This window comes from Parasteatoda tepidariorum, chromosome 4 (genome assembly GCF_982258835.1).
Source record: "Parasteatoda tepidariorum strain Cologne lab strain chromosome 4, Ptep-v5.0, whole genome shotgun sequence".
Classification (NCBI taxonomy): domain Eukaryota; kingdom Metazoa; phylum Arthropoda; class Arachnida; order Araneae; family Theridiidae; genus Parasteatoda; species Parasteatoda tepidariorum.
Genome location: NC_141758.1, coordinates 68,458,275 through 68,474,673, shown reverse-complemented (window position 1 = coordinate 68,474,673; position 16,399 = coordinate 68,458,275). Strand labels below are relative to the sequence as shown.

At 30.4% G+C, this 16,399-nt stretch overlaps 1 protein-coding gene across 4 annotated transcripts; it reads left to right on the top strand.

The window, feature by feature from the left end:
- The first annotated feature begins 84 nt into the window (after window positions 1-84).
- LOC107438575 (cysteine-rich protein 1) lies at window positions 85-16,095 on the top strand. Of its 4 annotated transcripts, none has more exons than XR_006226124.3 (4): window positions 85-218; window positions 8,460-8,554; window positions 12,074-12,131; window positions 15,924-16,077. XR_006226124.3 is itself a non-coding variant. In XM_016050889.3 (4 exons), the coding sequence occupies exons 1-4, from the start codon at window positions 4,625-4,627 to the stop codon at window positions 15,947-15,949; spliced, it is 228 nt and encodes a 75-aa protein (XP_015906375.1). In that variant the 5' UTR covers window positions 4,560-4,624; the 3' UTR covers window positions 15,950-16,095. The 4 variants fall into 4 exon arrangements, 2 of the variants coding, with proteins under 2 accessions (XP_015906375.1, XP_015906374.1); XR_006226125.3 differs by lacking the exon at window positions 85-218 and adding an exon at window positions 412-824 and having other exon boundaries at window positions 15,924-16,078; XM_016050889.3 differs by lacking the exon at window positions 85-218 and adding an exon at window positions 4,560-4,676 and having other exon boundaries at window positions 12,077-12,131; window positions 15,924-16,095.
- The last annotated feature ends 304 nt before the right edge of the window (window positions 16,096-16,399 follow it).

Here is a 16,399-nt window from a genome sequence, read left to right as displayed (position 1 = left end):
CGAAGATTCATGGACCCATTCTCTGCAAAAAAATTTGCGTATACGAAATCAGAAGTGCAAGCAAGAAACTTTTGTGCTCTCCGTAGAAGTTCTAGTACTTTCCTAATTCCTCACTATCCCTATCGAATTTTTCTCTGTTCTAGTGACAACACAAGTCACCTAACACAACACCTATCCTCTAGGAAATTATCGTTTTTCAAAATTTTGAAAAATTCGAGGTAAATTGTCATTAAATTAATCAAAATTTGGCTATTCCCTGACTAGATAATCTTATTACCATCGAAGTTTTGTGTCAGATGATAATTCAAGCTTCCATCAATTTCGCAAACGAAATATATCTATATTGATCACTGTTTCTCAAAAGTGTTAAAAAAAAGTTCTATTTTTTCACAGATAAAATTAAAAAAGTTGTTCGTAACACTTTTTGAATAATTACGTTAAAACGTTCCCTCTTTATAGCTTCTTGTGTTAGGTGTGAAAAATATAGAATTGTTTTTTCCTTTTATAATAGCTAGAAAAACTTTCTTCGAATAGATATATAAGGAGAAAATAATTCTATTTTTTATGTTGCCGTGCAATTGAAGAATCAACGTAAGTAAGAAAAAATTCGAAGTTTAATATATTTGGCATCTATGCATGATAAACTACGTATAGAAAAAAAAAATAATAATTGTGAAGCCATTTTTCAAGAAAAGCATAATGAAACACATTGTTTTCTCAATTGCAAGGCATTAACGGCATTTATAAGTTCATTCCAGTGGCGTACGCAGAATTTTTTCAAGGGGAGTGTTCATGATTTTCTGAAACTACTAAAAGAAATTCGAGTATGTAATAAAGCACTATTATTTCCCTAATTTAGACAGCTAGACAATTTGACTTTTTATTTAGACAACATTGTTATTGCACAACATTTCAAGAACAGATAAAACAGAGAGACAAATTACACCCAGACCTTACACGGTATTCGAACTATGGATCTTCCTTATACGAGATCAACTTCTTGACCATCATACATGCGGTCAGCTTTAGTCGGGACTTTATTTTCGATTGTTCAGTCTTCATTTTAGTTTCGTCATTCTAGTTAACAATCTCCCACAATGCACTGCGATGAGGTTTCGAGTTGAAAAAATAATTTCGCCATGCATTTAAGAGTTCGCGTTTCATTTCAAATCACGTTATTTCGTGACGAATTGATTCCCAAAATTAACGAAATACTGATCAAGGATTGCTAAATCGTCATAAGCGTGAGTTTTATTACAGTTCTACAGCCCACGGTATCATATATAAAATGTTATTGTTGTAGCTCATTTACGTCGCTCTAGAGCTGCACAATGGACTATTTGGCGACAGTCTGGGAAACATCGCTGAAGATGATCCGAAAACATGCCATCACAATTTTGATCCTCTGTAGAGAGAATGGCACTCCAGCTTCGGTAGCCCGACGACCTGCACACGAAATCGAACACTTTACGATAGAACAGTTTAACGAGGACCAATACCGCACACCCTCGGTCCCAACGCAGACTGATCCAAGTGGCCATCCACCCGCACACTGACTGCAGCCAGTAATGCTTGACTTCGGTGATCTGCTGGGAACCGTGTCTTAACTATCAGTCCACTGCGGGACCATATATAAAATGAGCCTTTCTGAATCTAACAGTCTAAGATCACGCAGGCGTGATCTCCACTTGTATTAGTACTTATCGGTACTCTTCAGTATAATCTCGGAGTATGTAGATCTGGGTCCGCATCTTTCTCATTTTTTCTGTCCTATTGGGGTTTACGATGACCAACTTTAATGCCAATAATTCATAATATATAAACTCAATTGCGCTTGTAGGATCAATGAAATGCCCGTAGAAAACATTTAGTAAAATATAGGAAATTGCTGTGAATAGCGCAATTCAATGATAACCGCAATTTTTATAATAAAAACGGCGTTTTCTATTTAAAATCAGCTGACATTAACTCGAATCAAGAGGATATGAAAAGAAAGAAAGAAAAAAGACTTCTCTAAGAAAAATAACATTAAAATTCTTTCTGACATTTGTAATTAAAAAGGTTGCAGTCTTTAACAAAATAAAATGAAAAAAAAAGAACAATTTATATTTTAATTTAATAATGCAATACCGTACAATTCTTAATACAATATCCGTGTGGTAGTCGACGATTACGATTTAGTTTAGTACTTCAAATACTTTAAATGAAAATTAGATTTGTCTAATTTAAATGCTTTTTTTATCATAACTAAATTAAAATATTAAAGTATGTAATTAAAGCTTCTCTGGACAATCTGTAGTTTTTTTAAATTCAGTTTTGTCATTTTTCTTTCAATATGCGAATGATTATTGCGAGAAGTTGTTCCCGCAAATTAATTTTACTGGGAGCTGCAAAAAAAAGAAAAAAAGAAAAAAAAATGAATAAAGTTATTGCCTTGTTGAATTGAAGTTAAATAATTTCTTTTTAATTTGTGCGTCCAATTCTCTACCACTTTAATTATAAAATATTTAATAATATAGCTCTTAGTTTAGGTATGGTTTTTTGCCTTATTGCAAAGTCAAGCGAAACATCAGCTATTTTAGAGTTGTTTCATCAAAGAAAACGATTGTGTGAAATCGCTCGTTTGGTCTGACAGAAGTTTAAACACTCTAAAGGCGAGGTAGGAAATTATGGCACGCTTGCCAGTAGGTGGCACTTGAGAAATACATACTAAACTACTTTTATATACTTACATCGAGTATAAAATTAAATAAAAAAGGTAAAATCCTGGAATAGCCATCACTTGGCGACTTTTTGAAATCTCGTAAAGTTGGCGATTATTACTCGAATCAACGTTGTTGTTATATTATTAAAAAAAAAAAATTAAATTATTACAGATTTATTAAAATATTTTTATTAAAATATTTTTAATAAAATAAAATAAAAAATAATCAAAATAGATGCTCTGTAAGGTTACAACATATCTCCCCGAAATATCTTCCAGAAGCCTAGAGTACAATTTTTTGCACCATTATTACATTTTGTGAGGATGACTATATAGTGCCTATGGGAGTCTACTCTGAAGGAGATCAGATCAAAAATGTTGATCCAAAACATCCAATATTAGCTACTTTTTTTTCTTCTCACAGTTAAGGCTTCTACTTTAGTTTGCTTTACCCAACCTTAGATTAATCTGAAATATTTGAAAAACTCCTATATTTTCGATTTCCATTCGAAGCAAGTTAAAAACTAAATAGCAAATATAGTTACACAATGCGATTTTATAATTTTTAATGCGGTGATTTACATTTTAAGAAAATGTGACAAGTAGCACACTGGACACTTAATAACAAACCATATGTTAATAATAAACCATGCATACCAGTAGAAATGTCTTAGGCAGAGGCTAAACTATATCATTGAGTGAGATAGAGTTTGTCTAAAGAAAGAACTTCCATCGCCACAAAGTCTAATAAAGCTGTCTTCTGCTAAGGAAACAAGAAATAGCGCATTTCAAAGAGGGGATTTTCTTTTTCCCCTGATTCCCTTTCTGTCACCGACTTGAGCCAAAACATGTCTTAAATAGTGACTCAACATCCATACTTGAACTAGTTAAGCCTCGTAACCATAGTCACCGCCACTGCTCCAGACGAATGGCTAGGGAAGTTCTTTACACATACAAACTATACATCGATCACTGTAATTTTGTGGTTGTGAATGACAACTAGCTGTTTGCATTATTCCTTTTGGACGATACTTGCCTATAGAAATGTATTTCTATTGGTTGTTATCTGATTGATTGATTGATTATTGTCGGATTGCCAGTAGACAAGAAAGTTAAGTGACATCAGCTAAGACATCGCTATTGGAAGAGGTTCGCTATCTCTTCTCTGAGAAATCACTTATGTGGGAACGAGATGGATAAAAAGACTTACGCCCCATAGCTTAAAATATCAAAAAGCGTTTGAGTCTCTGTAACGCTGTAAAAAAAAGATAATTTTTTAAAGCAATTGGGTATAATATGAAAAAAACACAACTACTTCGATTTAGTAGGAACAACATATGACGCAATGCTAAACGAATGGAATTTAGTTGTTGTTTATTTAGTTATTGTTATTAGTAGTTGATGTTATTTGTTTTAGTTGTTGTTGTTTATTTAGTTGTATTTAGTTTCAATAACTTTTCTTTATAATGCAATGAAATCTGGCGAGCAGCTATTTAAACGATCGAACACTTCGTTTGTTTATTTGTGGCTTGAAGTTAGGCTCGCAGAAAATGCCGTTCATGGGTTAAATTTAGTAGGAACAACACAACCTGTGACGTAGGCTATATTATACCCAATTAAATTTATTTATTAGTGAAAGTATACTTTTATTACAGTTTGTTATATTTTGTTTATTGATTTATTATTAATGAAGTTGTATTAAAAATTGTTTGTCCGGGTTATTTTTGCGGCACGCTGTAGTCACCCTTTTAACTTTTTCAAAATATAATGAATTCATTTTTTAAAATAAAGAATAAAGTGAGCTCTAAGTTGAAATTAATCTCTCGTTAGCATTTGAAATAAATATGCAGATGATGAAATTCTTTATTTTAATATCTCGAAAAATAATTATTGTTCAAAATTTTAATCTGTTAATTGAAAATGAGTTTTGTACAAACAAACTGTCCAAATTGTGAAAATCCTGTCTATTTTGGTGAATTTTTTTTGGTATTTTCTGCCAGTAATTTTCGTTAATAACAAGTTTGAATAAATTCTATTAAATTAAAATCATAATAAGAAGCGATCAAAATTAACTTTCTGATGATTAAAAACATAACATGAAAACTCTGTCAATCAAATTTAAGCTGATGATAATTAATGCTTTTCTTGACTCGCAAAGATTAATGTTTTTAAGAAAATTGCTTTTCATTAAGCATGTTTACATGTTTACTTTTATAGCTTTATTATTATTTCGTAATTCATTAAGTAAAAAAAAAATTATTTTAAGTGATATAAGGAAAAAGGATCAAATAAAAAAATAGATCAATAAAAAATAAAATAAATAAATAAATATAATAAAATAATAAAAACTTGTCTAACGGTAAAATAACCGTAAGCTGTGGTTTTATGGAACCGGAATTTTTATCACATACCTAATTGTTATAACCTTAAGTTCAAATAATCGAAATGAGTCTGAATCGCCAAAGATATTGTATAGTAGCAGTGTAATTGTGAATGTTAAAATTGCCCCCAGTTTTTCCTTTTCATTTAGGTGTAATATTTAAAATTATATTAAAATTTCTACTGAATGTCTGAATTTGCTAAAGAAAGTATTAAACACCCCTACAATGATCTTATTTTGAAATTTATAACTGTACTGCTGTATGTTACGATATTTATATGGGATTTCCATATTTATATGCGATTATAGGTGTATCATTTGAAACTGAGCCAAAACATTTACATGAATACTGTTGAATTTGCCAAAAATATTATACTGTAATAATACCTTTATTTTTGAATTTTTAACGTTTCATACTTTAACATTCCAAATTAATTAAAAATCATAATAAAAAAAATGAGAAATTATTATTGGAATTAATAAAGATTTCGCCAATGCAAATAACATTGCTTTAAAATCGAATAGCTTTTTTCGTTGGAAATTTTGTTATCTATCATTGTTCATCATACTCAGTTGCTTACTGCATCGAATGTTAACGTGCTTAGATAAGCATTTTATAAGCCAAATGAAATTAATTTAAAATAAATCATTCAGCAGTACATCGAATTAAATCTACTTTTTTGGAATATTGTGTTCTAAAACAAATTCTCTGGGACTTGCATAACGCTGGTAACACACTATAGAGCAAACGATAAAGGAAATTCATAGCAAAACTCGGTGGGTTATTGTCATTGAACCAAAATATGAAATGCTACTTTTTGAGTTAGAAGAAATCAGAAGGTAATTTTATTAATTTCTATTCACCATACAAATTAAGAGTTGTTCATTTTTTAGTTGATTCAATGTTTGAGGCTAAATAAATTAATGTAAATGCTATTTTATTTGTTATTATTATTATTTTTTATTTGAATACTTCATCTAATAGTCTCTGTTATATGCAAATGTATACCACAAAAACTTAAAAAGTTTTGAATGATTGTAAATTTGTTTATGCCAGCGGGTAGCAGCAAACCATCACTTTATAGGTAGTCGTCGGATATGGTACGACAGTGACATATCCCCCCCCCCTCCATCCAAAAAAAAAAAAAAAAGAAAAGAAAATTAGAATATTTGTTAAAAAGGAAGTAAAAAAGTATGCACATCAGGGGTCGAAAAATGTACTCAGTACTTAAGCGAAGAAAAACAATAAACGTTATCAAAATCTAACGAATTGCTATCGAAGAAGGCGGGACAGAATTGCCAGATTAAATAGAGAGGAATGAAAAGGCTATTATTAAAAGCATCCCAATTTTAATCAGGCAATCGTACGAGGGTTCGATGCCTTTTCGCCTCACTACCCTCAACAGTAGTTTATAAGATTTTGATAGAATTTTTGTTTTTCTTCTCTTTTCTTATAATATGTGCTCCCTAACATGTATTCTTCTTCTTTTTTTTTTTTTAATTTTTTTGAGAGAATTCTTAAAATATACATTTAGGATGGTGATTTCGGAGAAACTTGTATTAACTATACATCTTTTGGATTAGATTATAAACTTTATCTGATCATTTTTGTTTAAACTTATCTTAGGCAAAATTAACATTTATAGTTAGTTTAGTTAACATTTTAGTTTCTCAAGTTATTTTTAATGCAAATCATTTATACGTATTTATATTAATTTTTAACAGGAAATGTTTAACTTTGTACTGCATACGAATAAAGTTGAATAAAGTAAAAGAGCAGTTTGCGCGCTTTGCGCAGTGTTTAGTTTTATTCAGAAAAAAGATAGTATTTTTTTTTCGCCATTTCGGTTTGAGTGAAGAAGTCTATAGATATAATCTATGGTTGATATAGAAGATATCCTAGAGGTAAACAATGAAAGAGTAAAAATAAACAAACAATTAAACAAAACGAAGAAACAAAACAAATAATTACGCAATCAACAAAACCTGTAATGAATAAAAATAAATAAATCCAAAAAAACTGTATTATCATCAAGTGTCATTCACTACAGGTTTGAAAAAAGAAAAAAAAGTTATGATCGCCTTATTATGATCACTGGTTACCATGTACTGGTTACCATGTACTGGTTATCAAGGAAACCATTTTGACAACGGGCAAAAAAAAAAAAAAAAAAAAAAAAAAAAAAAAAAAAAACAAAGAATAAAAAAATAAACTAAAACTTTCTGATTAGTTAGTGAGATTTACTTTAATATCTTCTTTAAAGTTTAATATCTTCTCCAATATGTTTTTTTATTTTAGTACTTAGGTGTATACTTAATTAAAATTTTTAATTAATTTTGTATATACGTAGTTAAAATTACTCTGTCTAGTTCTATAAATAATCCGTTCTGGTTGACGGTCGACGATCGATGAAACTTAGTTAATTCGCTAAATATATTAGACCTTTAATCAATGAAATCCGCAATAAAAGATTAGTTCAAATCAATCAATCAATAACGTTTTTCATACGCAAGAAATGATTTATGCAGTTTCGGAGCGAATTTTTAAGATCACTTGTGAGTGCAGTAATAATATTATCCCTCCATACCATTTCCACGTACTTGAGGAAAACTTACAGCAAATTGTGTAGATGATACACTGAGAAAAAAAGGTATGATCAAAACTATCGGAATATGGTAAAATTTTCAGCGTTTCTGGCTCAATGGGAACACCAAAAAGCTCTGTAGTTTTTTTCTAAACAGCTTTGGTAATGATTTTGGTGAAATAAACAATAAAATATGGTTTTATAATGTGTGATAAAATTTCGTCATTTTATAATAATACCTTAGAGCATGGTACAAAAGCTATCTTTTCGGTAAAATTTACTTTTCAGTTTCGTATTTCTTTTTTCGCTATGTGTCATAATAAGAACTATAATCTAGAATTTCCGATGAACCGTTACCGAAAAAATACCCAAATGCATGCGTGGTAATGTTCGATACCGTATATTTTGATTCTTATTACCAGAATTACGTTTTTTATTTATTTATTTATTTTTACCATGCATGCTATTGCTATAATGTTCGGTGATTTTACAAATTTTTTTCGACGAGTTTAGTTCAATAAAATAATGCACCCCCAAATTGTGTTTTATTCTTTAGGAGCACCATATTTACCCCTGGGGGTCGAAATTAGAACTATTTTGTTTTATTATTAGTGTTAAAGATTACGTTTCCTGACAGTAAGTATAACGTGTATATCAAGTTTTATTATCTCCTCACTCTGTGTGGGTCGAAATAGAGTGATTTTAATTGTAACTACCCAGAGTATTTAGAAAGCAATTCTTCACCCCGAAATCTTTGTTAATTAATAAAATCGATTTGTTTTGTTTACAGCTGAACGAATACTTTGTATGGGTCGTTGGTGGCATAGAAGTTGTTTGCGGTGCACAAAATGTAACAAGGTATTGGAGCCTACTCGCTTGATTTGTGTGAGTAATCAAAAATGTATTATTATGATTTTCAAGCCGTTGGGCTCATGTCCAAGAGGTCCCAAGTTCGATCCCCGCCAACGGAAGACTCCCCTAGTACAAAACGGTGATTGATGAACTCTAAATCTGTTTGAGTCACAAAGTCCTCCAAGTTCCCATAACAAATCAATACCTCTTGGGTACTGGATCGGGGATTAATCGGGCTCTGGTTCAGGTTAAAATTACGATCTGAGGATGGATGGATGTTGTATGAATATGTCCTCCCAGTAAAACGGGCTGTGAGGTATGTGTGTGGGAGAAGACGAATTCCTGGCCATAGATGGAGTCACTAAAAACAAGAAGAAGCGCACCCCTCTGCCTTAAAATGTCAGATTCGCATAGAGATATTTTTCAGATTACAATACATAAATAAATAAAGAAAGAAATAAAATAAAAAATTTATATATCTTGAAAAGGATTTTGTGATATTTAAATGAATATTTTCTCTACTTGCAGCTCTGTGAACGTTTGTTTTAGGCACTATTGAGCAGCATACATTTTAAAATAAAAAACAGCTGGAATAAAATACAAATGAACATACATAAATGGGCATACTATAGTTTCAGTTCTATAAACTAGGACCTTCCTCAGTGTTTAAACGTCAAAAAAAAGATAGAGAAGTAAAGCGACAAACATAAAAATTGTTAACCGATAGGGGCCGAGGAACAAGTTTCAACAAGGAAATAACGAGGGGGAGATAAGAAACGAGTGTAAGGAGAATTTTTGAAACCCCAGAGTGCAACATATTAAATTGAAATGGAAATTGGAATGGAAACGGAGGGATACTTTTTGATTTTTTCTGCATTGCACAAAGTATACCCTATCTTCTCTTAGCATACATTTTGTTTAAAATCTAACATTCAAACCACTAGTTCGTTACATGATGGTTATTGTGTAAGAATTTGACCGAGTCATAAAAATTTATTTATTGCTATCACTATTGTTTAATTGTTGGAACGCATCTTCTTAGTAGGTGAAAAGTTTACCTAAAAACAAGTTACAAACAAAGATTTTGCTAAGAAATGTTACCATGACTGTAACTTAAAAAACATTTTATACAGAGTGTAGCTAAACTAACGGTTTAAACTGTAAAGGGGTAAGAGAACTTGCCAAACTTTCTTTACACATTGTGGGATCGGAAAGTTAAGGACACGCCGTGAAAGGGTGGCTTCTTGAAGAAGCTACCTGAACATTGCTTTTTCGAAAAAAAAAGGGGGATTGATGGTTGTGGGAGTTCTATCTCTTGACCTTCTAACCCAAAACTGCACTATCTATACTGTCAGATTTTTTCCCTGAAGACATCGCCAATGAGATGCCCAGAGAGCATTGTCACCTGAATAATTAGCGTTGTAGCGGCAAACGTCAGTTAAATTCCATAAAAGTGTCAACATTTAATCTATCGCCCACATGATTCCCATATTGATGATAGTGGTTGCTCATTTGAACATATGTTGAGTTTTCACTGATGAAGATTATTTGTATTTTACTATTCGTTTTTATTATATTGTGACCAATGCTTAATTTGCTAAGTCCTTTCCCAGTTATAGTTGTGAAAATTTTAGATGTTACAGCTTTGTTACAATTTATACATTGAAAACGCATAACTCTGATACTCTTAGAAATAAGCGATTTCTGTTAGTAAATATTATTCATAAATGAGGGTATTTGAGGTGGTTTAATTTTAACTTTCCGTTAGACGCGCACTTGTTTCCGACATGGTTAGTCGCGTTGCACCTATAAGGTGTTTTTGATTTTTTAAAGTCAAGTGAAATTTATTCTAGTTTAAATAGTTCATTGTTACCTATCTAAGATTCTTTAGATAGATAAAGTATGAAAAAACTTATTTAATTACTAAAATATATGAAAAAACTGTATCACAAATAATTGCACAACATAAAGAAAAACAAAGAAAAGTAAAATTGTAAAAAAACATTGAGAGTCTTGCATATTGGAACAACTTATTTCAATATCACATGTTAGTATAAAAATATTATCTTAGAGGCTGTCTGATGCAGAACTACCTTCATGTGAACAAGAATTTTTGCAAGAGGTCTTCACAAATTGTTGTTACATTACTCAAATATAAGTGTTTTCCGCAAGTAGCACAAGTATACTTTGTATTTTTTCGTTGTTTATTTTTTTGACATGGCACGCGCAATTTTCTTTTCTTGGCTTGATTTTCTGACAGTGAATTTTCTGAGGCTTGAGAAGTTTGCTTCTGCTAATCGAAAGCGAAGTACTGAAGATAACTTTTTCTTGCTCCTGCGTCGGATCATTTCATCCATAACAAGTTGTATACCCAATTGACGCAAGAAGGTTCTGCGGTTTTTCACTTCGTAACCATTTTTTGCGTATATAACTTGACCATTTATACCTGCTACGTTGAGTAGGGCAGAAAATAAGATAAAATATAGATATTTAATTCATAAAAATATTATATCCATAATACTTGGGTCAATAATGGTCGCGTTGCACCTGTGGGGTGATTTGAGCCGCTGCAACTCTCCATCGACATGTTTGAAGGTCGGGAGTACACGGACCTTTGAGTAATCCAAAGATAGGAAGATAACATTAGGCTCGTCCCCCGGAAAAATCTATTGACGGCAAAGGAGGTGGAAGTGCAGTAAAGATGCACCTGTGAGGTGCGCGCGTCTAACGGAAGGTTAATGCCTTGTAACAGTTTTCTGAAATCTATTTATATAGATGTCTAAACTTATGTCACTTCACTTACTCGTCCACTGGTCATCAATGATGAATCAGTTATAGACAGGAAGCTATAGGAATACGTTTTTATTGGGATAAGAATATGAATCTCCCAATATGAATGGTGCAAATGACTAATGATTGATTTATTTCACTCAGTGAAGCAATTTAGCCTTTGCCTTGGATAAGTCTATAAATCGAAAAAAAAAAAAACTTGAAAAAGTATGTTTTTCTGTTTTACCTCAGTAATAAAACAGGTATGAAAAATAAAATTTTCATAAATAATATACTTTAAACGTTTTAAATAAGGACTTATTAGGCTTTATTCTGGATCTGGACTATTATCTGGACTTATTAGGCTTTTCCCTTAAATTTTAATAGCTCCGCCTACCGATCGAGATTAAACCACCTCGAATCATTTACTCCCTTCTCTAAAACTTCTGTAAGTGTCTGATAACAGCAGAAGTGTCATTTAATATTTTCCGTTGTTATGACAACCGTTATTTTTCGAAAAAAATCAAAATCAGCATCTTTGATATTGTTTAGTAACTGGACAGGGCCAGAAAAACTGCTTCGTAGTTCTGATAGACAGATAAATCAACCTCTACATGAAGTATTGTTCATCTATGTGCTTAACTGAGTCTACATCTAACATTTTTCTTAAAGATTTTTCGAACACACTCAAATTTATTTAAATCGATAATAATCTGCAGTTTATTTTGCAATAAAATATTAACCCACAATGCTTTTTTGATGGTTATGTTTATCTTTTTTCAGAAGGAAGGGAAAGTGTATTGTCCTGTGCCATGCTATAACAACTTGTTTTTTACCAAAGGTAAAGTATTAGATTCTAGTGTTATATTTTTTTATAAGGTATTAGTACAAAAATATTTCGTAGTCAAATTTTTGAGCCAGTATTACTGTAATATTAAAAGTACAGGATATCCGAACAGGTGGAGAAAATTTAATTTATATATGTAATATGGTTGTTCTTCATAATTTGAAATCGAACATTTTATTTAATCATAAAGTCATGATGCAATAATTTATGGAACAACACATCTAGATCATATGATTTAACATCTTTGGACTTCTCTTTTTATTATTTTTTTAAGTAAGCAAACTAATTCAACAACTTCACAGCCATCTGAGCTTTGAAGTGGCTATTTGACACTGAATTGAATAGCATAAAAACTGTAGCTTACAGAGAAAAAAAGATAGCAGATTTAGAAATACCTAAGATTCATTAAAAAAATCTCATGCAAAAAATGTTGTGCTACGTAATTCATTGGGAGCTATGTAATAAGTAAATTCATCAATTATCATTATCAACAATAGAGATAATGGGACTTAGTTTATTTAACTTATAAAATTCTAATGGGAAAATTAAACAAGATGAAAATATGTTATAAAAATATTAAGACAAGACATATTTTAAAGGTAATGTAAAACCTGTTTTAAGAACAATAGCTAAAAAAAATTGTGATCGCATTATTGCAATCACAAGGTTACCCATTTGTCAAATTTTTTTCCCCTGGACAGACGACATTTCAAGTCAAGGGTTCAAAAAAACTGCTTAATTTGTCCTCTTGCCGTCCGAAATGCTGGATTAGTTTTCAATTCCAGTAAAATATATATCTCTTAAGACGTCACAAAATTCGTTTCCTTCTTCAGTATTCATATTCATATTAAAATCTTTACCAAGACAGTAATTAGGAATAAGTTAATCATAAATAAGACATAAAATTGCTGGTAAAAAGAAAAAAAAATTCTAAAGAAATTATCAAACAGCAGCTGTCGCGATACCAACGCATTCAATGATGACGCATGCGCACTGTTTACTAATACTCTTGAACACAGTTGAAAAGTGTGATGACGTCCAAATAAGGTGCGCATGCCATCAAACCCAAAACAAGACCCATTTTGCAAGTGGGCAATAATAACAAAACTGAAAATTTACATATAATTAGGAAAGAAATCGACCCAATGTCAGTAGCCAAATCTGTTTAGTACTGTCAATATAAAATTATGGTGTATAATTAAAGTTTTGCTTATTTCGACTGGGTTATGATAATATTTGTTAGAAAATTATGTTTTTGCATTAAAAATATATCACTAATATATTTTCGCAACCAACGAAAGCACTTTTGTAGGCTTAAAATTTAATGGACAACTGGGCGATTTTGGCAACCACTTTTTAAAATTATCGAGTACAACATACAAATTTTACTGGTAACTAAGTAGAATGCATAGCACTACTTTATTTAAATATTCTAATTCTTCAACCCATATTCCAATACCTTGATTAGTTTTAAGCAACATATTAATCACATGTTTTCCCCTTTGAGCTGTTGCTTGCCTGCTTTACCGTCACGGAAGTATTTTTATTTTTATTTTAACTATTTTCAAGAGATGTCCGCTTTATTGCACATGTTCTTTATCTTTTGACTATTATAATATTTTGAAAAACTGTCCGGCAGCCATTAAATCACACGAACCACCATAAGTTTGAGGGCTTATTTTTTCACAGCCAAATTGAAACAAACAGTTTCCATAAACAGGGTGTTTCATTATTAATGCCTTTAAGATATATTTTTAAAATTCTTATAAAAAAATAAGTTAAAATAGTATGAACATTAAGAGAATAAAATAAATATATAAGAGAGATGAAATACTTATTCTGTTGAAATAGATTTCTCCATTAGGGGCTATCAGTCCTGACTTCCTCGCTAGTGATCCGTCAGATTTCGATAAATCTTTTGTTATCGAAATAATATTCTAAATATGTGTACTTTTTAACTTCATTTTTGAGAATTATTTTAAAAGTAAATAAATTTAGGGGTTTATTACAGAACAACGAGAATCTACTTTCAATTTTAGAAAATAATTAAAACTCATCGCGAATAGAAAGTTAGATTTTATACATTATTCAAATAAATACTATAATTTAGTTAAATTAAAGCTCTAGATATTTTCATGGGGGTAGCCTATTGCAGATTATTTTTTATACATCAATAAATAGCAGCAGTTTTACCTAAACAGATGATTATATGGTAAAATTGCCGATCAGTTAGTCACTGCTGTATTACAATTTCATTCGAATTATTTCAGGTATTCATTAAATTAATTGTGGAATCTGATCTATAATTGAATTTGCTTAGGAGTTAAGCAGGCGTCAAAAACATTATGAAAGAAATGAAAAAAAAAATTCTTATAATTGAATTTTGAATCGCGGGTGCCAAGCGTTAAATTATTCCTAAGAATTTTAATATTCTTAATAGTCGAATATATAGTTAATCATATTTTTATTGAGGCGTATGCATATAATCTTTTGTTGTAAATTAATATTCTTTTAAAGATGATTAGAATTAAATACATGTTGCATTTATCTAAGAAACTTCCTTTTTTTTAATAAACAATCAAAAACTTTTTCAATGTTCATTGCCTTATACTTATTCTATAGTTTTTCGTCTAAATATTCAGATTAAGTTTTTATGAATATGAAGAATGTAACCAAATCAGAAAGATTGTTATTATTGGGTTAATCATTTCATTGGGCTGTCTCCATCATTTTGCAGTTGTTGACAGCAGACACTCCTGTTGATTGTTTAATCAACAGGAAGATTAACTATATTTAGCCATGAGAATAACATCGAAACAGCTATATATTAACCATATGTATGCGTTGCTACGCCTAATTTATGCGATATTAATAGCTTTAAACCAATGGAAGTTAAGCTATTTTTGAAAACTATTTTTGCTTTTTTTAATAAATTTATGAAATTGTTTGAGTATTTTTACAGATATTTCTTAATGAAATAATATTTCTTATCGTGCATGCATCTTTTTCTTTTAGAAGATTATCGCTTGAAATAAGAATTTTGATTTTGTTTTGAAAAAAAGGAAATATTTTATTGTTTAATGCGTTATATAAAAGTAAAAAAAATGTATATAGAGCAAATATTGAATAAAAACAAAGGAAATCCACCATTAAGATTCATATTCTGAATTCTTACATAAATTTGTTAATTGTATTAAATAACTTTATAATGCTTATTTTCTATCCGTTTCGGTTTTATTAAGCCTAGTTAGAATTCATATTTATATTCGCTTTGTGTTGCATACTGTTTGATTACAAACCATTTTTATTTTAAGAAGCATTGTATAGGTACACATTTTAAATTAATGATTGCTATTCGATGTTGTATCGTAAAAATAACTTTACTGACTCTTATATATTTCATATCTTACTGTAATTATAAATTTCAATGTCACTAGATAACAAAAATGGTGGAGGCTACTCTACACCGAGCAGTATACAAGATCGATTTTGGTGTATTAAAACATGTAGATCCAAGAGTAAAGTATGGTATTTCAGAATACCACTTATGCGTAAAATAGTTGCCACCATTTTCGGCATCGAGATAATAATTTTTCTTTTACAGTCTAAATAATCTGCGGAATAATTGATTTCTACACTTTAACAGTAATATAGAGATTGAACAAATAAATTTTCATCAAGAAATGAAATCATTAAAGTTTGTTTATGTTTAAGATGTGCTAGATTACATTTTAATACAAGAAATTTCCAATGCATTTTAATTTTAAAATAAAGGTTCTCTTTTAGGTTACAGACGCGTCAGATACTACTGAAAAGAGGGACTTTGAATGTGAATGAAAAAGTTAAAAAGCTTTCTAAAAAATGTTGAAATATATTTCTACACAAAAAATTTAATAAGACATTTTTTCCCCAGAAAATCACAGCTTCGAAATATTTTGTTAAAAAATATTTTAGTGGAAAGTACGAAGACAATTATTTTCAGCAAAAATTATTAAAATCGTAATTTTGATAAATTTGTTGTTGATTTTAAGATTTTTTATTTATGCATAAAAATTAGGAGGTTTTGAGTTCTTATTGCAGTTCATGCGATTAAGTGGAGTTTAGAGCGGTAGAGGTAAAACCTTTTTGGAGAAAGCGCCTCTCTCTGGCGAATACAAAGTTATACATGTCGTTTCCAACCTTTGAAACATGCTAATATATATATAAAAGCTAAAAAATATTGTTTTGTATAATTATGAAAGTTTTAAATGGCTTTTGGATTT